Raw genomic sequence first — 23,841 nt, forward strand, 5'->3', positions numbered from 1 at the left:
TCTACGGTAGTTACAGTCACAGTTACCTCACATCTACGGTAGTCACAGCCACCTCACATCTACGGTAGTTACAGTCACAGCCACCTCACATCTACGGTAGTTACAGCCACCTTACATCTACGGTAGTTACAGTCACAGCCACTTCACATCTACGGTACTTACAGTTACCTCACATCTACGGTAGTTACAGTCACAGCCACCTCACATCTACGGTAGTTACAGTCACAGCCACTTCACATCTACGGTAGTTACAGCCACCTCACATCTACGGTAGTTACAGTCACATCTACGGTAGTTACAGTCACAGTCACCTCACATCTACAGTAGTTACAGTCACAGCCACCTCACATCTACGGTAGTTACAGTCACAGCCACCTCACATCTACGGTAGTTACAGTCACAGCCACTTCACATCTACGGTAGTTACAGCCACCTCACATCTACGGTAGTTACAGTTACAGTCACCTCACATCTACGGTAGTCACAGTCACCTCACATCTACGGTAGTCACAGTCACCTCACATCTACGGTAGTTACAGTCACAGTCACCTCACATCTACGGTAGTTACAGTCACAGTCACCTCACATCTACGGTAGTTAGTCACAGCCACCTCACATCTACGGTAGTTACAGTTACAGTCACCTCACATCTACGGTAGTTACAGTCACCTCACATCTACGGTAGTTACAGTCACCTCACATCTACGGTAGTTACAGCCACCTCACATCTACGGTAGTTACAGTCACCTCACATCTACGGTAGTTACAGTCACCTCACATCTACGGTAGTTACAGTCACCTCACATCTACGGTAGTTACAGTCACAGTCAACTCACATCTACGGTAGTTACAGTCACCTCACATCTACGGTAGTTACAGTCACCTCACATCTACGGTAGTTACAGTCACCTCACATCTACGGTAGTTACAGCCACCTCACATCTACGGTAGTTACAGCCACCTCACATCTACGGTAGTTACAGTCACAGCCACCTCACATCTACGGTAGTTACAGTCACAGTCACCTCACATCTACGGTAGTTACAGTCACAGTTACCTCACATCTACGGTAGTCACAGCCACCTCACATCTACGGTAGTTACAGTCACAGCCACCTCACATCTACGGTAGTTACAGCCACCTCACATCTACGGTAGTTACAGCCACCTCACATCTACGGTAGTTCCAGTCACAGTTACCTCACATCTACGGTAGTTACAGTCACAGTCACCTCACATCTACGGTAGTTACAGTTACCTCACATCTACGGTAGTTACAGCCACCTCACATCTACGGTAGTTACAGCCACCTCACATCTACGGTAGTCACAGTCACAGCCACCTCACATCTACGGTAGTTACAGCCACCTCACATCTACGGTAGTCACAGTCACCTCACATCTACAGTAGTCACTGTCACCTCACATCTACGGTAGTCACAGTCACTGTCACCTCACATCTACGGTAGTCACAGTCACAGCCACCTCACATCTACGGTAGTTACAGTCACAGCCACCTCACATCTACGGTAGTCACAGTCACCTCACATCTACAGTAGTCACTGTCACCTCACATCTACAGTAGTCAGTCACAGCCACCTCACATCTACGGTAGTCACAGTCACCGCCACCTCACATCTACGGTAGTCACAGTCACCTCACATCTACAGTAGTCACTGTCACAGCCACCTCACATCTACGGTAGTTACAGTCACAGCCACTTCACATCTACGGTAGTTACAGTCACAGCCACCTCACATCTACGGTAGTTACAGTCACAGCCACCTCACATCTACGGTAGTCACAGTTACAGTTACAGCCACCTCACATCTACGGTAGTTACAGCCACCTCACATCTACGGTAGTTACAGTCACAGCCACCTCACATCTACGGTAGTTACAGCCACCTCACATCTACGGTAGTTACAGTCACCTCACATCTACGGTAGTTAGTCACAGCCACTTCACATCTACGGTAGTTACAGTCACAGCCACTTCACATCTACGGTAGTTACAGTCACAGCCACCTCACATCTACGGTAGTTACAGCCACCTCACATCTACGGTAGTTACAGTCACCTCACATCTACGGTAGTTACAGTCACCTCACATCTACGGTAGTTCCAGTCACAGCAACCTCACATCTACGGTAGTTACAGTCACAGCCACCTCACATCTACGGTAGTTACAGTCAGTCACCTCACATGTACGGTAGTTACAGCCACCTCACATCTACGGTAGTTAGTCACAGCCACCTCACATCTACGGTAGTTAGTCACAGCCACCTCACATCTACGGTAGTTACCGTTACACCCCATGCTTCCTGAAGCACCTCCCACAAGTTGGATTGGCTTGATGGGCACCTCCTGTGTACCATATGGTCAAGCTGCTCCCACAACAACTCAATAGAGTTGACAACCTGAGACTATAATGGAGTGGCCAGCACAGACAGAATACTAGCTGACTGCTTCTTCCCCAAATAGTTATTGCCTAGTTTGGAGCTGTGCTTTGGGTCATTGTCCAGTTGTAGGAGGAAATTGGCTCTAATTAAGCATTATCCACAGGGTATGGCATGGCGTTGCAAAATGGAGTGATAGCCTTCCTTCTTCAAGATCCCTTCTACCCTGTACAAATCTCCCACGTTACCGCCACCAAAGCACCCCCAGACCATCACATTGCCTCCACCATGCTTGACAGACGGCGTCAAGCACTCCTGCATCTTTTCTTCATCTCACAAAATGTTCTTCTTTGTGATCCGAACACCTCAAACTTAGATTCGTCTGTCCATAACACTTTTTTTTTTTTGTCTTCCTCTGTCCAGTCTCTGTTCTTTTGCCCATCTTATTCTTTTCTTTTTATTGGCCAGTCTGAGATATTGGCCAGTCTGAGATATGGCTTTTTCTTTGCAACTCTACCAAGAAAGCCAGCATCCCGGAGTCGCATCTTCACTGTTGACATTGAGATGAAGCTGCCAGTTGAGGACTAGTGAGGCGTCTGTTTCTCAAACTACACACTAATGTACTTGTCCTCTTGCTCAGTTGTGCACCGGGGCCTCCCACTCTTTCTATTCTGGTTAGGGCCAGTTTGCTCTGTTCTGTGAAGGGAGTAGTACACAGCGTTACATGAGATCTTGTGTTTCTTGGCAATTTCTCGCATGAAAGCACCGTCATTTCTCAGAAGAAGAATAGAATGACAAGTTTCAGAAGAAAGGTCTTTGTTTATGGACATTTGAGAAAAAAAAGGCTTTTCTTTTAAAAACAAGGACATTTCTAAGTGACCCCAAACTTTTGAACGGTGGTGTTATCGAAAACAATTAGCTATTGAGTTAGACAGGGGGGAAAAAAACATGTTCGTCTACTCTCTTAGAGGTAATTCAGTTCAAATAACAAGTGGATTTTCTGGATGGCGTAAAACATTAAAGACAAATTTAAGCTAGGGCTGTCACAATTACTGTATTACCAACGGTTACGGACGAACACCATCATTAAAATAAAATGTAAACCGTTTAAAAAAATATATATAAATTGTGGAACGAACAGCTGATGGCATTCAAGTGGTTGAGTCCCTTTCTGCACGAACAAACTTAACGAGAATGAAACGTTGTTGCTCCTTTGCCGAAACAAGCAAGGTTCCACGCTAAAGTAGAATGTTCATTCAAATGTGGGAAAAAAACAAAGGTAGACTCAGCGAAATGACGTTGCCACGAGCCGGAACGCAGCTATTGAGATGAGTGAGATACAAGACTTCGCTCTCACACACGTATCTGCAAGTGTTCGCTTCACGCCGTTAAGAGTGTGGTAGATACGGGGACAAAAACAGCGGAGAAATCGAGCCTAGCATTGTTGTAGAAGAAATCGATTATCTATTATTATTATTATTATTATTATTTTGTGCCGTAATTTCTCTGAGTCTACCTTTAACTGGGCTCAAGAGTGGCGCAGAGGTCTGAGGCACTGCATCACAGTGCAAGAGGCTACACTACAGTCCCTGGTTCAAATCCAGGCTGAATCATATCCGGCCGTGATTGGGAGTCCCATAGGGCGGCGCCACAATTGGGCCAGCGTCGTCCGGGTTACTGTTCCTAGGCCGTCATTGTAAATAAGTATTTGTTCTTAAGACTTGCCTAATCAAATAAAAGTTAAAAACATTTTTTTATTTTTTTTTAAACGGATGTGTCCCTGTAATGTCCATTCACTTGAATACACTTTTTTTTATTTTTTTTTTATAAATAAATCACAGCACATACTGATGGGTACACTTCTGGCGTTTACTTCCTGCTTTGCTCCCATTGGTACACTCACGATGTCCGCCAGTCTGACCCATTATGCCATCATTGACTGGAATGGGTACCGCCTGTTTTATTCATTATATTTCTGTGGCAGCACATGCAGTCAGGAGCGGAGAAAATGTGCATGTAACGGTTATTACGGTGACCACAATCCTTTGTGGGTTTTAGTCTGGGTTTCTGTATAAACACTTTGTGACATCTGCTGATGTAAAAAAAAATTTTTTTAAAGGACATTAAAATTAAAAAAAATTGATTTGGCTGGCCAATAACCGTCATCCAAAATTCAAATGGCCGTCACAGACGTAAGTCAAGTAATCGTGTTAAGGTGCAAACACACACACAGTCTCTCACACTCTATATGCCCACCATAATAGTGATCTCTCTCTTGTAGATGTTGAGGTCAGGGACGTTGTTGACGTACATCCTCTTGAGAGCGCAGCGCATGCCACTGTGTGTCCGGGCCAGGAACACCACAGAGAAACCGCCTGGAGAGAGGAGCCAGAAGGAGAACAGTTAGCATCATACACATGTTGAGTACACACACACACACACACAGTCCACATGCTCCTGGGTGCGTCTCTCTCATTAGTGGACCGAGCAGGAGGCTTCAAAAGACCTGTTGCATCGCCAGGAGAAAGACGTACCCTACTGTCATGACGTTGTCCTGTTTGGGTACAGCAAGCCCCATCCCCCTCTCCCTGCCTCCCCCTTTCCTCCTTCAACTAGGCTGCTGTGGTCAGAGAGAGGTCGTAAAATTCCTGAGGATCTCCTCATGGCCACAGTATAAGAGACAGAGTGAAGTTTCATAGAGAACAAAGGAATTTCTTCCACCTCACAGAACTCAAGGTCCTAACAAATTTCATGTTCCGGGAAAAGGTATAAAAGATCGGTGAAGAATCCAGCTACGAACTGGTCCGTTTGTCACAACTTGGGAAGCTCATGGGAGACGGTGAGGCCACATTACCATAACGCTGTTTATATAATAGCCTCAGATATGACGTTTACATCTAATTGTTGTATAAGATGAATGAGTGAGTATGACACTGTTTACACAATTTTACAATGTGATTTTGGACTGTTTAATGAAGGAAAACTCAAAGGGAATTGGAGTTAACTAAATCAGAGGACCGCTAGTCTGCAGCTAGGAATTCGGTATCATTGAACGCGAAGAACGACAACCGCCGAAACATCTATTCTATAACGACATGAAGGAATGTTACTCTGAACAATCCACTCTAACCACAAATATATATAGATTGCAATTGCTCCCGAATGAGTGAGAGTTCATGTGTAAAGGATTAGTATTTAAATTGTTATAATTATTAACTCTGTGGTGACTTCTCAGCTGACCCCCACGCCCCGTTTTGCCCACCAAGCCGCCATACCGGTTTAGCCCACTAGGGGCACATTCTCCTATCAGTCCTTGTAACCATATTTACTTTGTTTATGCATTTCTGTGAATCACTTAGTAATAAATAAATGATTTAAGACAATTGATGTATGGATGACTCAGTGAAGACTGGGTTCGTGCAGATGTGATTCATAGGGGAGACGGAATGACCACAGTAGGAGGCAAGTACGCGTGTGTACACTGATAGTACTATTCTAGATAGTACTATCAGGAATAGTACTATGGGATTTTGTCATTCCTGTGACAGGGCAGTAGAGCCCTGCCACCGACTCATTAGTCTGCTCAGGGGGAATCACCACCGACTCATTACAGTCTGCTCAGGGAGAATCACCACCGACTCATTAGTCTGCTCAGGGGGAATCACCACCGACTCATTAGTCTGCTCAGGGGGAATCACCACCGACTCATTAGTCTGCTCAGGGGGAATCACCACCGACTCATTAGTCTGCTCAGGGGGAATCACCACCGACTCATTAGTCTGCTCAGGGGGAATCACCACCGACTCATTACAGTCTGCTCAGGGGGAATCACCACCGACTCATTACAGTCTGCTCAGGGAGAATCACCACCGACTCATTACAGTCTGCTCAGGGAATCACCACCGACTCATTACAGTCTGCTCAGGGGAATCACCACCGACTCATTACAGTCTGCTCAGGGGAATCACCACCGACTCATTACAGTCTGCTCAGGGGGAACCACCACCGACTCATTACAGTCTGCTCAGGGAGAATCACCACCGACTCATTACAGTCTGCTCAGGGGGAATCACCACCGACTCATTACAGTCTGCTCAGGGGGAATCACCACCGACTCATTACAGTCTGCTCAGGGGGAATCACCACCGACTCATTACAGTCTGCTCAGGGGGAATCACCACCGACTCATTACAGTCTGCTCAGGGGGAATCACCACCGACTCATTACAGTCTGCTCAGGGGAATCACCACCGACTCATTACAGTCTGCTCAGGGGAATCACCACCGACTCATTACAGTCTGCTCAGGGGGAATCACCACCGACTCATTACAGTCTGCTCAGGGAGAATCACCACCGACTCATTACAGTCTGCTCAGGGGGAATCACCACCGACTCATTACAGTCTGCTCAGGGGGAATCACCACCGACTCATTACAGTCTGCTCAGGGGGAATCACCACCGACTCATTACAGTCTGCTCAGGGGGGGATGAGCCACACCCCCCCACCGTGTTATCAGGTACCCAGAGCACCACACAGAACAGCAGTTAATACATTAGAGGAGAAGCCAGACACCTCACATGCCCTCTGGATAGGCGAATCACCATGACAACAGAGCAGGTTAACGTGATCACCACAACAACAGAGCAGGTTAACCTCATCATCATGACAACAAAGTATGTCAGGGTTTAAAGCAGGCAGGAAGGAACAACCTTAATTAAAGTGAATTGAGTTAGCCGAAGTGAAATTTTAAAAAAATGGACTTAACGTTAAACACAGCCAGACTTATCATTTTCAGTGTTGGGAAACTGTTCTTGTTTCTGACTATAGATGCATTGCAGTCCAATACAAAAGTGCAATCTGGGAATCTGACCATTGCAATCAAACGTTAACCAGCCCTCTTCAACTCAAGCTGTGCCGAGTGAGAACTCAACAACAAAAAACACGCAGTTGAAACCCGAGAGCAAAACTAAATCAAATCTTGACTGAACTCCCAGTCAGTACGTACCCTATCTCGTGGTCACTGCCTGTTCTGAATATGAACAGAGAGGATGTATTGGGGTAAAGATAACTAGTGTTTTTATGAGCAGCTTCATTGTTCGTCCCTGTATGACATGATTATTTGGATAATGGAGCTCGTTCCACAAAACCCTGGGTGACCTTCTTCAGTTACAGTACTGAGGCCTCGTTTCACATGCAGTAACCAAAGCACTAAATAATCGTTAAAGGAAAGGCACCTTAAAAAGAGAAAGGCACCTTAAAAAGAGAAAGGCACCTTAATATAAGAGAAAGGCACCTTAATATGGATAGGGGAGACGCTAGCGTCTCAACTGGCCAATTGCCAGGGGAAATGCAGAGCGCCAGACTCAAATAAAAAGCTATAAAATTCAAACTTTCATTAAATCACACATGTAAGACTCAATTAAAGCTACACTCGTTGTGAATCCAGCCAACATATCAGATTTAAAAAATGCTTTTTGGCGAAAGCATAAGAAGCTATTATCTGATAGCCTGTACCCATCTGCACCAGCAGTAAACAAAGGAGCTAGCATAGCAGGCGCTACACAAAATGCTGAAATTAAATATAAAACATGCATTACCTTTGACGAGCTTCTGTTGTTGGCACTCCAATATGTCCCATAAACATCACAATTGGTCCTTTTGTTTGATTAATTCCGTCCATATATATCCAAAATGTCCATTTATAAAGCTCGTTTGATCCAGAAAAAAACAGCTTACCAAAACACGTCACTACAAAATATTACAAAAGTTGCCTATAAACTTTTCAAAAATATTTCAAACTACTTTTGTAATACAACGTTAGGTATTTTTAAACGTTAATAATCGATCAAATTGTAGACGGGGCAATCTGTATTCAATACAGGAACGAAACCAAACTAGCACTGCTGTTCACGTCTTGCGCAACTCACAAATGTGTCCCCAGTTCCGAGTTGGCCTACTTCCTCAATAAACAAAGAAATAACTTCAACCATATTCCAAAGACTGGTGACATCGTGTGGAAGCGGTAGGAACTGAAAATGGGTTCCTATTAAATATCCAATGGTAAAGACTATATATTCAACAGAGAGAGAGGGGGGGGAAATCTGAACAGTTAGTCCTCAGGGTTTTGCCTGCTACATAAGTTATGTTATACTCACAGACATGATTCAAACAGTTTTAGAAACTTCAGTGTTTTCTTATCAAATCTATAAATAATATGCATATCTTATATTCTTGGCATGAGTAGCAGGAAGTTGAAATTGGGCAAGCTATTTATCCAAAAGTGAAAATTCTGCCCCCTATCCCCAAGAAGTTATTAAAAGGGAAAGGCACCGTAAAAAAGAAAGGCACCTTAAAAGGAAAGAATCTGTACTTTACTACCAACAACAGTCAGTCAGCAGAAACCAAACCGGTTTGTTGGCCTAGATTTTTTGTTTTGTTCATTTTGTACTGCTTTGCTCTGCTGGCGCATCCTATTATAACCAACTGGGCCTAAGGGTTTCTCAAAAACAACCTGTTGTGTCTCAAACGCCATCCTATGAGGTGAACTGCTTTTAAACGAGACCCATACGGCTCTGGTCCAAAGTAGTGCACTACAGTGCCTTCAGAAAGTGTTCACACTCCTTCACTTACACATCTTGTGTTACAGACTGAATTTAAAACTGATTCAATTGAGATGTGTCACTGGTCTACACACACACACACACACTACCCCATAATGTTAAAGTTGAATTTTGTTTTTACAAATTAATAAAAAATGAAACGCTGAAATGTCTTGAGTCAATAAGTATTCAACCCCTTTGTTATGGCAAACCTAAATAAAGTCCAGGAGTAAAACAGACTTGTTAAGCACATGGACTCACTCTGGGTGCAATAAGTGTTTAAAAAAATATGTTTTAATGACTACCTCATCCATGTACCCCACACATACAGATAATTGTAAGGTCCATCAGTCGAGTAGTGAATACAGATTCAACCACAATGACCAGGGAGGTTTTCCAATGCCTCGCAAAGTAGATGTGTTTTTTTTTTTAAAGCAGATATTGAATATCCCTTTGAGCATGGTGAAGTTATTAATTACACCACCCAGTCAAGAAGGAAGTCAGTACAGAATACAAAATATTCAAAAACATACATCCAAAGAAATTAACTTTCCGTCCTGAATACAACGAGTTATAGAGTGAGAGAGAGCAATACATATATGGTAAACACTGTATATAATATGTTGACCAACCACCTTGATTTCAGTCTTATGAAGCAACTTTGGATTTTTTAATATATATATTTTTATTTAAAAAATTTTTTTTACAAAAGCAGAGACACAGAGCTAGAAAATGATATATCATACACTACAGTTGAGGAACAATGGGAAAGTAATTCTGCTTTGAAAGTTGATAAACTTGTAACCTCACTTATGAAAAAATGGCCTTTGAATATTTGTTGGTACCTACTGGAGAGCTCTTCTTTGTCTACACCCTCTTCAGCTTTAACCTCCACTACTTCCAGACACCAATGAGAGAACACCTCACTCTGACCATTTTACTCACCCCAGTAGTGTGGTGACTAACTGTGCTGTGTTGGTGACTAACTGTGCTGTGTTGGTGACTAACTGTGCTGCTGGCAACAATTTAATGACTCTTTTTTGGCCGACGTTTACTGACACCGACCATATTCAACAGGTGTTGAGCGTTCGTAAATTCATCAGTTATATTTCGCTCCGTCACACTCAGACGAGACTGCTCTGAAATCGGAGCAGAGACTGAATTTACGAATGCACCCGAAATAGTTACTTCCATAGTGGAGTCTTTTGTTAAGACATGTAGCTAGCTAGCTAGCTAAACAATTAACCATAATCCCAACACATGACGTTACTACCCTGCATGAATCTGCAGGTAGTTAACTTATGGCTGCAGGGGCAGTATTGAGAAGCTTGGATGAAAAGGTGCCCAGAGTAAAACGGCCAGCTCCTCAGTCTCAGTTGCAAATATATGCATAGTACTTTAGTATTGGATAGAAAACACTCTAAAGTTTCCAAAACTGTCAAAATATTGTCTGTGAGTATAACAGAAATGATACTGCAGGCGAAACCCTGAGGAAAATCAAACCAGGAAGTGGCTTCTATTTTGAAAACTCCATGTTCCATAGCCTCCCTTTGCTCCATTTAAAGGGATATCAACCAGATTCCTTTTCCTAAAGGCATCCTCAAGGTGTCAACAGTCTTCAGACATAGTTTCAGGCTTTTAATTTGAAAAATGAGCCAGAAAGATAACATTGCGTCAGGTGTTCGCATGAGTTTTGCTGCTCGCGCAACAGAGTTTGGGCAGCCATTGCCTTTCCCTCTCCTACTGAAAAATACAGTTTAGGTTGATCTATTATCGATTATATATTTTAAAAACAACCTGAGGATTGATTAGAAAAAAAGAGAAAGTTTGCGTTTCTCGTCTCCTGTGAAGTAGTGGCCTGCGACATAGGCCTAGTTTCCTGAAACGGGTCACATATTTTTGTGTTATGGGGGGAGGACAGGGAGACAAACTCAACATACTTTAAAATGACTCAAACCAAATTAAAACTGTAGAATGATAAATGGACCTACATTCACACAGTGTATTGACCATGTCCAGCTCACTAATAATCACTGAAAAGGAAAGCTAGTCAATCAGGGAGTATTGAAAAGAAAGAAAAAAGGACAGAGGACTATTATTTGCAAATTCTGACAGCGAGGAAAATAACCAATTAACTAAATAACCAAAACGCTCTCGCTCTCTCTACTGAGCCTGCCGCTCTCTCCCTCTCTGACGGGAGCCATATGGTTCCAGATCAGGTTCTCACTAAAATCAAAGCTCTGTTGCTTTAGTTCACACACTCTGCCATGCCAGCCACGGAAGTGCAGCGGCTATAGACTCCATTATTCTCCCAGAGTGCCTCAGGACGGATGATTTCTTAGGGGGCTTTGTACCCTGCGTACCAATTTGCGTGTGTGTGTGTGTGTGTGTCTGGACAAAAGGAAGCCTCTGTACAGGAGATTGGTCCCGGCTACTAGGCTTGGGCAGTATACCGTATACAAGGGTATTTGGAAATAGCCACGAGATGTTTTGTTTTTTTAATACCGTTGAATAACATTTTAAGTGTTTGTAGCTACTTTTTAAGTAACCTGCATTCAACTTGTGCAATACATCAGGAAGTAAAGCACATCACGTTCATTTCATCGGTCACGTTATGAAGCTTCCCAAAGTTCCCCAGAACAGTTGAGCCAGTCACGTTATCAAGCTTCCCATAGTTCCCCAGAACAGTTGAGCCAGTCACATTATCAAGCTTCCCATAGTTCCCCAGAACAGTTGAGCCAGTCACGTTATGAAGCTTCCCATAGTTCCCCAGAACAGTTGAGCCAGTCACGTTATGAAGCTTCCCAAAGTTCCCCAGAACAGTTGAGCCAGTCACGTTAGTTCCCCAGAAAGCTTCCCATAGTTCCCCAGAACAGTTGAGCCAGTCACATTATCAAGCTTCCCATAGTTCCCCAGAACAGTTGAGCCAGTCACGTTATGAAGCTTCCCAAAGTTCCCCAGAACAGTTGAGCCAGTCACGTTATGAAGCTTCCCAAAGTTCCCCAGAACAGTTGAGCCAGTCACATTATGAAGCTTCCCATAGTTCCCCAGAACAGTTGAGCCAGTCACATTATCAAGCTTCCCATAGTTCCCCAGAACAGTTGAGCCAGTCACATTATCAAGCTTCCCATAGTTCCCCAGAACAGTTGAGCCAGTCACATTATCAAGCTTCCCATAGTTCCCCAGAACAGTTGAGCCAGTCACATTATCAAGCTTCCCATAGTTCCCCAGAACAGTTGGGCCAGTCACGTTAGTTTGTAAATAGCACAACGGGAGAAGCTGTGTACAGGGGGTCACATTTTATTTTGAAAATTGAGTTGTTTTTTTGCTTTAATAGAGTGATCATTGACATGCAACTATATTTTTATTTCTCAAAAAATACATTTGTGCAACACAGTCAGCAGAAATCATCTTAATTTCATCAGATGACAACAGAAGAGCAACTGTATTAGGCTGGTATTAAATTATCTTACAATGACAAAGCAAGGTCTTCATTGCAAAAGCAATGCACGGCCATCATTTCCTAATGTTTTGCTTAAAGTTCCTCTTGCATTTTACCTAAAAAGACTAGGCTAGCTACACCAAGAAAAGTACCAGAGAAAATGAGCTACACATTAGTCAGAGCGCTGACTGCTGATAAAATGCCCCTTCACAAATTAGGCGGAGAAGTGCAACTGTAGAACAAAATGAGTCTGATGCAGAGCAGAAATTACAATAAGAATCATTTTAGAACGGCAAGATATTTCTTATGAGTTTCTTATTTTTTCCGGTGAAAAAAAAAAAAGGACGTTTAATTTTCTAGTTATTTAAATAAGTGGTTGACTTAATAAAGTGACGGGGAATCATAGTGTGTTAGGTTTCCGTCGTGTTTGATAAGTCAAAGCCCTGCAATCTTCTGATTTTCTTGCATTTTTTTCTCTCCGCTGTTCTGTCTGCTCCTCCCCCATCTTTTTTTTAAGCAGAGCATGCAGGCCCGTCGCCCTAGCGACTCCAGACTCCACACAGACACAACATGTACTCATGCTGCTCCAGAGCCAGTACTGTTCTTCCTTCAGACTAGCATGCGTTGTTTATTTACACAATGTTTCTCGTTCACATTAGCTTGTAGATGTCCAAATTCACCCAAAAAAATGACATTCGGTAGCTCCTAAATATACAGTACCAGTCAAAAGTTTGGACACAGCTACTCATTCAAGTTTTTTTTTACATTGTATAATAATAATTAAGATATCAAAACTATGAAACACATATGGAATTATGTAGTTAGCAAAAAAAAAAGTTTTTTTAGACTCAAAATAGATTTTAGATTCTTCAAAGCAGCCACCCTTTGCCTTGATGAAAGCTTTGCAAAGAAGAGCACCTATTGGTAGATACATTACTTTTAATTAATTACATTAATTACATTTTGAATGGTGTATCAATACAGCCAGTCACTACAAAGATACAGGCCTCCTTCCTAGCTTAGTTGCCGGAGAGGAAGGAAACTGTTCAGGAATTTCACCATGAGGCCAGTGGTGACTTTAAAATGCAGAGTTCAATGGCTGTGATATGAGAAAACTGAGGATGGATCAACAACATTCTAGATACTCCACAATACTAACCTAAATTACAGTGAAAAGAAGGAAGCCTGTACAGAATAAAAATATACCAAAACATGCATCCTGTTAACAGTAAGGCACTAAAGTAAAAATACTGCATGTGGTGGCTGCATCATGTTATGGATATGCTTGTCAAAGGCAAGGACTAGGGAGTTTTTTAGGATAAAAGTTAAACTGAATAGAACTAAGCACAGCAAAATCCTAGAGGAAAGCCAGGTTCAGTCTGCTTTCCAACAGACACTGAGAGACAAATGCACCTTTCAGAAGGACAATAACCAAAACCACAAGGCCAAAAAAAATATACACTGGAGTTGCTTACCAAGACAACATTGAATATTCACGAGTAGATACAGTTTGACTTAAATTGGCTTGAAAATCTATTGCAATACTTGAACATGTTTATCATTGCTAATCAACTAATGTGTATAATCCAGGTGTGCAAAGACACACAGCTGTACTCACTGCCAACGGTGATTCTAACATGTACTCACTCAGGGGTGTGAATAGTTATGTAAATTAGATATTTCTGTATTTCATTTTCAATACATTTTCTAACATTTCAACAACGAAAATCTCACTGTGGTTATGGGGTATTGTGTGTAGATGGGTGAAGAATTGTTTTTATTTAATCCATTTTGAATTCAGGATCTAAGAACAAAAAGTGGAATAAATCAAGCGGTATGATAACTCTCTGAAGGCACAGTATAATCTTACCCAGATTAACAATGTAATCATGTTCAAGGCAAAGTGCCCTCTAAAATAATCAGCAGCAGAGTGAAGGGAGAGGAGAATCATTTTATTCCTTCATGCATTTTTAAGAAGAAAGTTCTTTTAACACCAGACGTGACCTTCTCAGTTGTTCGACAAAACAAAATCTCTTCTACCTTGGCCAGCTGTGTGTGTGTGTGTGTGTGTGTGTGTGTGTGTGTGTGTGTGTGTGTGTGTGTGTGTCAAGCCCAGAGGAAAGAAAAGAAAAGGAGGGGAGCTGACGTTGAAGCCTGGGCTTTAGTGGAGGCCGGGCGAGGTCCTGGTGCTGAAGCCTGGGCGAGGTGCTGAAGCCTGGGCTTTAGTGGAGGCCGGGCGAGGTGCTGAAGCCTGGGCTTTAGTGGACGCGGGGCGAGGTGCTGAAGCCTGGGCTTTAGTGGAGGCCGGGCGAGGTGCTGAAGCCTGGGCTTTAGTGGAGGCCGGGCGAGGTGCTGAAGCATGGGCTTTAGTGGAGGCCGGGCGAGGTGCTGAAGCCTGGGCTTTAGTGGAGGCCGGGCGAGGTGCTGAAGCCTGGGCTTTAGTGAAGCCTGGGCTTTAGTGGAGGCCGGGCGAGGTCCTGGTGCTGAAGCCTGGGCTTTAGTGGAGGCCGGGCGAGGTCCTGGTGCTGAAGCCTGGGCTTTAGTGGAGGCCGGGCGAGGTCCTGGTGCTGAAGCCTGGGCTTTAGTGGAGGCCGGGCGAGGTGCTGAAGCCTGGGCTTTGCGAGGTGCTGAAGCCTGGGCTTTAGTGGAGGCCGGGCGAGTGCTGAAGCCTGGGCTTTAGTGGTGCTGAAGCCTGGGCTTTAGTGGAGGCCGGGCGAGGTGCTGAAGCATGGGCTTTAGTGGAGGCCGGGCGAGGTGCTGAAGCCTGGGCTTTAGTGGAGGCCGGGCGAGGTGCTGAAGCCTGGGCTTTAGGGAGTGCTGAAGCCTGGGCTTTAGTGGAGGCCGGGCGAGGTCCTGGTGCTGAAGCCTGGGCTTTAGTGGAGGCCGGGCGAGGTCCTGGTGCTGAAGCCTGGGCTTTAGTGGAGGCCGGGCGAGGTCCTGGTGCTGAAGCCTGGGCTTTAGTGGAGGCCGGGCGAGGTGCTGAAGCCTGGGCTTTAGTGGAGGCCGGGCGAGGTGCTGAAGCCTGGGCTTTAGTGGAGGCCGGGCGAGGTGCTGAAGCCTGGGCTTTAGTGGAGGCCGGGCGAGGTGCTGAAGCCTGGGCTTTAGTGGAGGCCGGGCGAGGTGCTGAAGCCTGGGCTTTAGTGGAGGCCGGGCGAGGTCCTGGTGCTGAAGCCTGGGCTTTAGTGGAGGCCGGGCGAGGTCCTGGTGCTGAAGCCTGGGCTTTAGTGGAGGCCGGGCGAGGTCCTGGTGCTGAAGCCTAGGCTTTAGTGGAGGCCGGGCGAGGTCCTGGTGCTGAAGCCTGGGCTTTAGTGGAGGCCGGGCGAGGTCCTGGTGCTGAAGCCTGGGCTTTAGTGGAGGTCGGACGAGGTCATGGTCCCTGAATCTAGAGCACAGATGGGGAAAATTCCCCAGTAATGACAGGCCTACTTCACAACACCCACACAGAAGGTGTAACAGAATTCAACCAACTGGATTACTTTTCCAATAGACTGTCAGGGCTGCCAAAGCAAGAGGAGGAGTAGAAAAGAGAAACCCAATAAGGAAGATGGGGGGACAGGAGGATTGGCTTCATAAAAAGGGACAAACACAGATGGTGTGTGTGTGGTTCTGTTCAGGCATGAAGCAGATAGTTTCATCCATCTGATGCATGATGTCATTGATGATGACATAGTGTTTTCTGTTATTATGGAGTTCTCCCCTCTCAGGGTTCTTCAGAGAACAGACGACCCCTCCCCCTCTCAGGGTTCTTCAGAGAACAGACGACCCCTCCCCCTCTCAGGGTTCTTCAGAGAACAGACGACCCCTCCCCCTCTCAGGGTTCTTCAGAGAACAGACGACCCCTCCCCCTCTCAGGGTTCTTCAGAGAACAGACGACCCCTCCCCCTCTCAGGGTTCTTCAGAGAACAGACGACCCCTCCCCTCTCAGGGTTCTTCAGAGAACAGACGACCCCTCCCCCTCTCAGGGTTCATCAGAGAACAGACGACCCCTCCCCCCTCTCAGGGTTCTTCAGAGAACAGACAACCCCTCCCCCCCTCAGAGAACAGGGTTCTTCAGAGAACAGACGACCCCTCCCCTCTCAGGGTTCTTCAGAGAACAGACGACCCCTCCCTCTCTCAGGGTTCTTCAGAGAACAGACGACCCCTCCCTCTCTCAGGGTTCTTCAGAGAACAGACGACCCCTCCCTCTCTCAGGGTTCATCAGAGAACAGAGGCCCCAACCTGTAAAACGTTATCCCACCCTTACATCCCTCCCCCAGTACTCCCCATTCATCACCCCCCATTCATCACCCCCTCCCTCCTCCCCTCCCCCAAAAAACTAACCCCATTCAACACTCCCCATTTACCCCATTCAACACTCCCCCATTCATCACCCCCCCATTCATCACCCCCATTCATCACCCCCAACACTAACCTAGTATTACCCCATTCATCACTACCCCAGTACTCCCCCTCCTCCCCCAATACTAACCTAGTATTACCCCATTCATCACTACCCCACCCTCCCCCATTACTCCCCCCAAGCACGTAATCTAAATGTTTGCCAGCTCTAACTATTGAGTTAACTGTCTAAAATGTGATAAATGCTCTGCATTTGTGCATTTGGTTTGCTAATTTAGTAGGTAGTTATCTAGCTAACAGGTTAGCTTCTTGCTAAATCAAGCTTCTCTTGGTAGAGAACAGAAAATACCCTCCTGGATCAAGAGCCTTGCTGTCTAATAATTGTTTTGGGCGTACTGCAAACTGTGAGTAGCATTTTTTGTGTTACTTGTATAACTTTATGAGCATAAAATGTCTGTCCTGCAGACATGGTGTGTCTGAGACTGTATAAAATGTTAGCAATGCGCTCGTTAGCATTTAGCTAGCATTTTCTATGGGATAGTACATGTACTTGTTAGCATTGCTAACCTTCAGATAACAGAAGCTCATTGGAGTTTGAAAATAGCTCCCCTTGTGTTCAGTGCCAGTATTAATCAAATATCCCAGGACGGCACAAGGTCGGTATGACAATCTGGATACTGCCCGAGCCTACTCAGTACACTGTTTACTGTGTATTACTAAGCTTTCACTTTGTAATGGATTGTATTCACTTCTGTCACACACACACACGCTCTCCTTCATGTGCGGATGTGGATATTTATTTCCCACTCACTAACATCAAGGCTCTCCTCTGTAACCCACTTCACTTGAGGCTAGTAAGTATATGTTAAGAACACAGCTTAAAAAAAATTAAAAATCGCTACCAAAGTTACACCATTACGATGTTCACAAAATGTATCTGCGTACTAGGTTGTCGGTCTAAAAATAGAGAATAGCTTGCTTTTGGTGTGCAGTTGAGAGATTCTGCACCAGGAGCGTATATCTCCCCCCCTAACAGAGCTTGGAGCTGACTTGTCATTCTCTCTGGAACTTTCCAGGCATTCTGGAATCAACAGAAGCCCTTTGATAAAAGGAGAAACATTCTTTCAGTTATTTTTATCTGTCAGGTTTAGACGAACCAGGCTAGGTAATTCTGTCTTCTGTTTTAAAAAATAATAATTAAATAAAAACACCTGTTCATTAAACTATTCAGATATCTTCTGTTTATCCAACATTTTTAAAAATCGGTCTACTTCGCTAGATTGCTCATTTGTTAAAAAGGGACGTCAAACATTATGTAATAAGAGAAGAACGCATTGTGGCCTCGTGAAAAGACACTGAGCTCTCGTGGTTTTAAAAAGAGCCTCCTGTTACTCCGACCCCTCTCTATACCTTCCATGAGTAGACGGCATCAAAACGAGCAGCAGCATCCCACGTGCTTTTACAGAGGAAATTATATTTGCCATAGGAACCCTGGCATGCAGTAACGAGCTCTAGACTAATGTCACAAGACCCTAAGTGCAGGGTGGGACCTTATGACATCACTACATACAACTAGGCCTATGACTGATTGTTGACCACATATTTATTCATTCATTCCATTGTTTCCAAACCTTTCCTCAGATAACCCCAGCCAATCAGTTCCACTTACTTGATGTGTATTCCAGTACAAGGAGACCTGATTTATTTATTTATTTATTTTGACTAATCATCAAGCCCTTCGGTAGTTGAATCAGGTGTGCTAGTTGTGAATAGATCAAACATGTAGAACTAGTTAGCTGGGGGTACTCGAGGATAGGTTTGAGAAACATGGAAACTATGAGCACTTATCAAATTAAAATAAAAACACAGGGCACACCATCCATTTGATCTTTAAAATGAGCCCAAACAAGTCAGGAGTACTACCACCATGTAGCTCAGCCCTACTCTTCCTATCTTTCCCTCCAAGTCAGTAGTGACCAAGTCAGGAGTACTACCATCATGTAGCTCAGCCCTACTCTTCCTATCTTTCCCTCCAAGTCAGGAGTACTACCACCATGTAGCTCAGCCCTACTCTTCCTATCTTTCCCTCCAAGTCAGGAGTACTACCACCATGTAGCTCAGCCCTACTCTTCCTATCTTTCCCTCCAAGTCAGGAGTACTACCACCATGTAGCTCAACCCTACTCTTCCTATCTTTCCCTCCAAGTCAGGAGTACTACCACCATGTAGCTCAACCCTACTCTTCCCATCTTTCCCTCCAAGTCAGGAGTACTACCACCATGTAGCTCAGCCCTACTCTTCCTATCTTTCCCTCCAAGTCAGTAGTGACCAAGTCAGGAGTACTACCACCATGTAGCTCAGCCCTACTCTTCCTATCTTTCACTCCAAGTCAGGAGTACTACCACCATGTAGCTCAGCCCTACTCTTCCTATCTTTCACTCCAAGTCAGGAGTACTACCACCATATAGCTCAGCCCTACTCTTCCTATCTTTCCCTCCAAGTCGGTAGTGACCAAGACTGGAAGATAAAGGTTGGTTTTAGGGCAGATATTTATAAACCTAGAGAGAGAGAGGACACAGTCTACGGCTCTGGGATGGCACTAGCATCTGGCCTGAGATTATTGCTAGGTTCAGAGAGAGTTCGAGGCAATCAGCTAACTAACAATCATTCAATCCCCAGGAAGTGTTTGAAAAAAAAATAAGAGAAAGAAAAAGGTTCAATTTCAAGTTGTGCCAGAGTTATCAGCACCTGGCTGTTGGCATCAATGAGATATTAAACAGATGTGCATTAGTAAGAGCTTGATAGAGTTTGAGAAAGCCATGTAAAAAAAAACATAAAAATTAAAAATAAAAACATATCCCGGCCATATACTATTATCAGACAGACAGTGGTGAGGCATTGGAGCCCAGAGACGAAAATAGTCTCGTAGCATTGAAAACAAAAAAACTGACTTAAAGAGTATTTATTCCTTGTTATTATTTATCCCTCGTTAATATCTTAAATAAATACATCCAATAAAAAAAATGCATCTCTGCATTGTTGGTAAGTAAGAATGACTGTTAGTCTACACCTGTTGTATTCAGCATTTCACTGTGAGGTCTACTACACCTGTTGTTTACGAAGCATGTGACAAATACATTTGATATGATTTTAAGACAACATCATGGCAGCCCATGGAAGGAGAATACAAATCAAATTGAAATTTTATTAGTCACATGCGCCGAATACAACAGGTGTAGTAGACCTCACAGTGAAATGCTGAATACAACAGGTGTAGTAGACCTCACAGTGAAATGCTGAATACAACAGGTGTAGTAGACCTCACAGTGAAATGCTGAATACAACAGGTGTAGTAGACCTTACAGTGAAATGCTGAATACAACAGGTGTAAACCTCACCGTGAAAATGCTGAATACAACAGGTGTAAACCTCACCGTGAAAATGCTTACTTGCACCAGTTGTTCTGAACGTGGGTTCAGTCTACCGGGACAGTCTAATAGAGCACCACTGTTTCCAGAACAGTTTGTCAAAACGTCTACTCCAGTACACGAGCACAGCGGATTCAATCACCTGATCATCACAACCATTTAGCGGTGGGTTAGTTCTGAAATATAAATCAAGCAAATTTGGACTGGCTGGGTGGGTGGAGGTGGTAACTCCAGAAAGAGGTTTGTGAAACACTTCTTGAACAGAATTGTGATCCTATCAGGGGACTGTTATTTTAGGACATCATGACTTCTTTTGATGACATACCTACTAGACAAGACTGTTCATGCCTAATAACCCATGGGACGGTAGAGACGCAGGAGAATGGTGTTTTACTTCCCCGGCCAGATGATTCAGTGTTCAAAAAGCCTTTTAGAGGAGTGAAAGACAAGGACAACATCGATCCTCTCAGATCCTTCTTAGTGGGGAGGAAGGGAGGATAAGGCCGCCCCTCTGCCCTGCCGTTGTTGACACTTAACAGACTTGCTATTTGTCTTCCCTCCATTTTCAATTAGATCAGCTTAAATTCAGAGTGGAAGATTCAGGTTATGCTGCCTCGACCCAGGTTATGCTGCCTCGACCCAGGTTATTGCTGCCTCGACCCAGGTTATTGCTGCCTCGACCCAGGTTATTGCTGCCTCGACCCAGGTTATTGCTGCCTCGACCCAGGTTATTGCTGCCTCGACCCAGGTTATTGCTGCCTCGACCCAGGTTATTGCTGCCTCGACCCAGGTTATTGCTGCCTCGACCCAGGTTATTGCTGCCTCGACCCAGGTTATGCTGTGTCGACCCACTCGCACTGCTCTTGGAATACATTAGTTAATTCGGTATTGTAGTGGAGAGAAGAAGGGGGGGTTTAGATTAAAAAAATAACAGACCTAACTCAAATCAACTATCAGAAACACAAACTGAAATGAACAGTAACAAGTGCAGGTACTCAAGATTCCAATCAAAAACGCCGAGCTGCAACATGGAAACAGTGGGTGTTTTAACAACCAAAAAGCCGTCCGAGCTGACGCACGCCAGCGAGGAACGCCAGACTCCGCCTCCATTCGACTATGACTGACCTAATTTCTCCCAAAACTCAATTTGGTGTTTGGCAAACTCCTGTCTGGCGAGTGTGAAAGGCAAGGATGAAGCACCACAGTTAGGCCAGGCGCCTCCAGAAGTGGAGACTTTTGACAACTTTTACTCGTCCTCGTTCACACAAACTACCTTGGGCTCTTTCTACAATACCAGTCAAAATTTGACACACTTCCTCATTCAAGGGTTTTTCTTTATATTTTTTTTACAATGGTCTAAAAATTATTTCGTTGTCCAGAAGCCAAAGGCACAATCCTAGTCATAATAGCAAACCCATCCTAGTCGTTACATCTTTATATTCACCCTCTTAAGTTTCTACAGGAGATAAACCATCTCTGTCATATACCGCGCTCATCAGGTGCTCTGTTTATAATGACGTCCCCCATTTTCCCCACAAATTGCATTTTGGCAAATGTTTGAAAATTAGGTTCTCTTGGCTGCTTCATTACAGGAGTTCTGTTAGGATGAATTAACACAATCTAAAATGTGATTTCTGTCATTCTGAGCAACGTGGGTGAACGACCCTAATGGGTTATACACCCAATAGGGTCCGGTTAAGTTATCAAAATGGCTGTCAATTTTAAATCTTCCCAATTATGTTGTCCGGCAGAACATTTTTCTAACAGAAACCCTGATGGAGGGTCACTCCTATCGAGAACATTTTATTTATAAAAGTACAACTGTGCGTGTAGTGTTAAATGCATTCTGTCTTTACTAAAATATGATTAGTATTTTATTTTATTTTTTATAATTAAAAAGACAAAAGAACATTTGATTAATAAAATATATTTTTTAAATCAGTTGTCTTTCTCAAATGAAAGGGGGATGATGCAATATTTGCAATGTGGGAAGGAATCCAATTTCATTGGTCCTCAACTCGCAGCTAAGTCAGAGTTAGCCTGCACCGGGGGAAGGAATCCAATTTCATTGGTCCTCAACTCACAGCTAAGTCAGAGTTAGCCTGCACCGGGGGAAGGAATCTAATTTCATTGGTCCTCAACTCACAGCTAAGTCAGAGTTAGCCTGCACCGGGGGAAGGAATCCAATTTCATTGGTCCTCAACTCACAGCTAAGTCAGAGTTAGCCTGCACCGGGGGAAGGAATCTAATTTCATTGGTCCTCAACTCACAGCTAAGTCAGAGTTAGCCTGCACCGGGGGAAGGAATCCAATTTCATTGGTCCTCAACTCACAGCTAAGTCAGAGTTAGCCTGCACCGGGGGAAGGAATCTAATTTCATTGGTCCTCAACTCACAGCTAAGTCAGAGTTAGCCAGCACCGGAGCAGGTTAGTTCTGAAGGATTTGTTGCCATAGAAATTTACCTGGATAAAAAAAAAAGTCAGCCACTTTCATGGTACAGGTTCCCAAAGTTAACTCCTCAGACCTATCCCAAACCTTAATCCTTCGAGGTTAATACCTAAAACCTTAAGATTTATTTCCCTTAGTCCTGTACGTTCGGAGTTGAAGATTTTCTGCGTACCTTTCAATCACACCTGTAAGTGTGACAATGTGAGACTCAGATTTTTCACTTTAAAAATGTCCAACAAAAGCCAATGATTGAAAAGTTGAACAAACCATAATTTTCTTGAACCGTGCTGATGCTAAGTTTGGTAACAAACAGATTTGTGCCATTTATGCCACCAATCTGTTACCAAACTTTGCATATGAACTGTTCAAGTAAATGTGTTTGACATTTTTCTGTAGACATTATTTTGAAGTAGTTCTAGTGCATAGAGTTGTATGGTTTGATTAACTTCGCAATCACTGGTTTTTGTTAGACAAACATTTTAAAGTGACAAATATGGAGTCTCAGTGTCACTCTGTTACTGTGAAATTGCCCTGAACCAGACATCAAAACAGAGAACTTGGTCGAAGCAAGGACTGCTTGTTTGTGTAAAGATAAGGAAATAACCCTGCCGACTTTGAGCTTGTCAGTGTTGACATTCTTGGAACACATGCTCAGTGAGTGGCTGTGGAGAAATCAGGGCTGCTGCTCCCCCCCCCAAAAAAAAATATTTTGTTGGTTAACCAAGAGTCATCTGTTCTTTCGACATTTTAAACATCTATTTTTCCATATAGACACATCCTGTGTTTGAATAAAAATCAACTATATGCACGGAGCTTGTCTGATGCTTTAAGCGCACGGTTTGATTAAATAATTTTAAGAAGACACACACAAATGTCTCAAGAGGTCAAGATAACCAGAAGAACAAAAAATAAAAACAGTTTGACCCTCCTCCCTCTGTTGCTGGCTTTCACAGATTCTGCTGTTAGGGAGTTTTTCCTGGCCACTGTGCATCTACATCTGGCCACTGTGCTTCTACATCTGGCCACTGTGCATCTACATCTGGCCACTGTGCTTCTACATCTGGCCACTGTGCATCTACATCTGGCCACTGTGCATCTACATCTGGCCACTGTGCATCTACATCTGGCCACTGTGCTTCTAGCCATCTGGGCCACAGTGAGCAGTGAGTTTCTGCATCCATCTGGTTTCC

The 23,841-nt window shown here is 44.0% G+C and overlaps 1 protein-coding gene across 3 annotated transcripts in view; it reads right to left on the reverse strand.

Moving 5' to 3' along the window:
• The window catches only part of LOC115140714 (BMP-2-inducible protein kinase), a 99,869-nt gene that overhangs the window by 52,221 nt on the left and 23,807 nt on the right, over window positions 1-23,841 (reverse strand). For all 3 annotated transcript variants that reach the window (XM_065026885.1, XM_065026884.1, XM_065026886.1), the window contains exon 2: window positions 4,653-4,771. In XM_065026885.1, the coding sequence (XP_064882957.1) occupies window positions 4,653-4,771 (119 nt within the window). The remainder of the gene's footprint in view (window positions 1-4,652; window positions 4,772-23,841) is intronic.

This window comes from Oncorhynchus nerka, linkage group LG13, assembly GCF_034236695.1.
Source record: "Oncorhynchus nerka isolate Pitt River linkage group LG13, Oner_Uvic_2.0, whole genome shotgun sequence".
NCBI classification, from domain to species: domain Eukaryota; kingdom Metazoa; phylum Chordata; class Actinopteri; order Salmoniformes; family Salmonidae; genus Oncorhynchus; species Oncorhynchus nerka.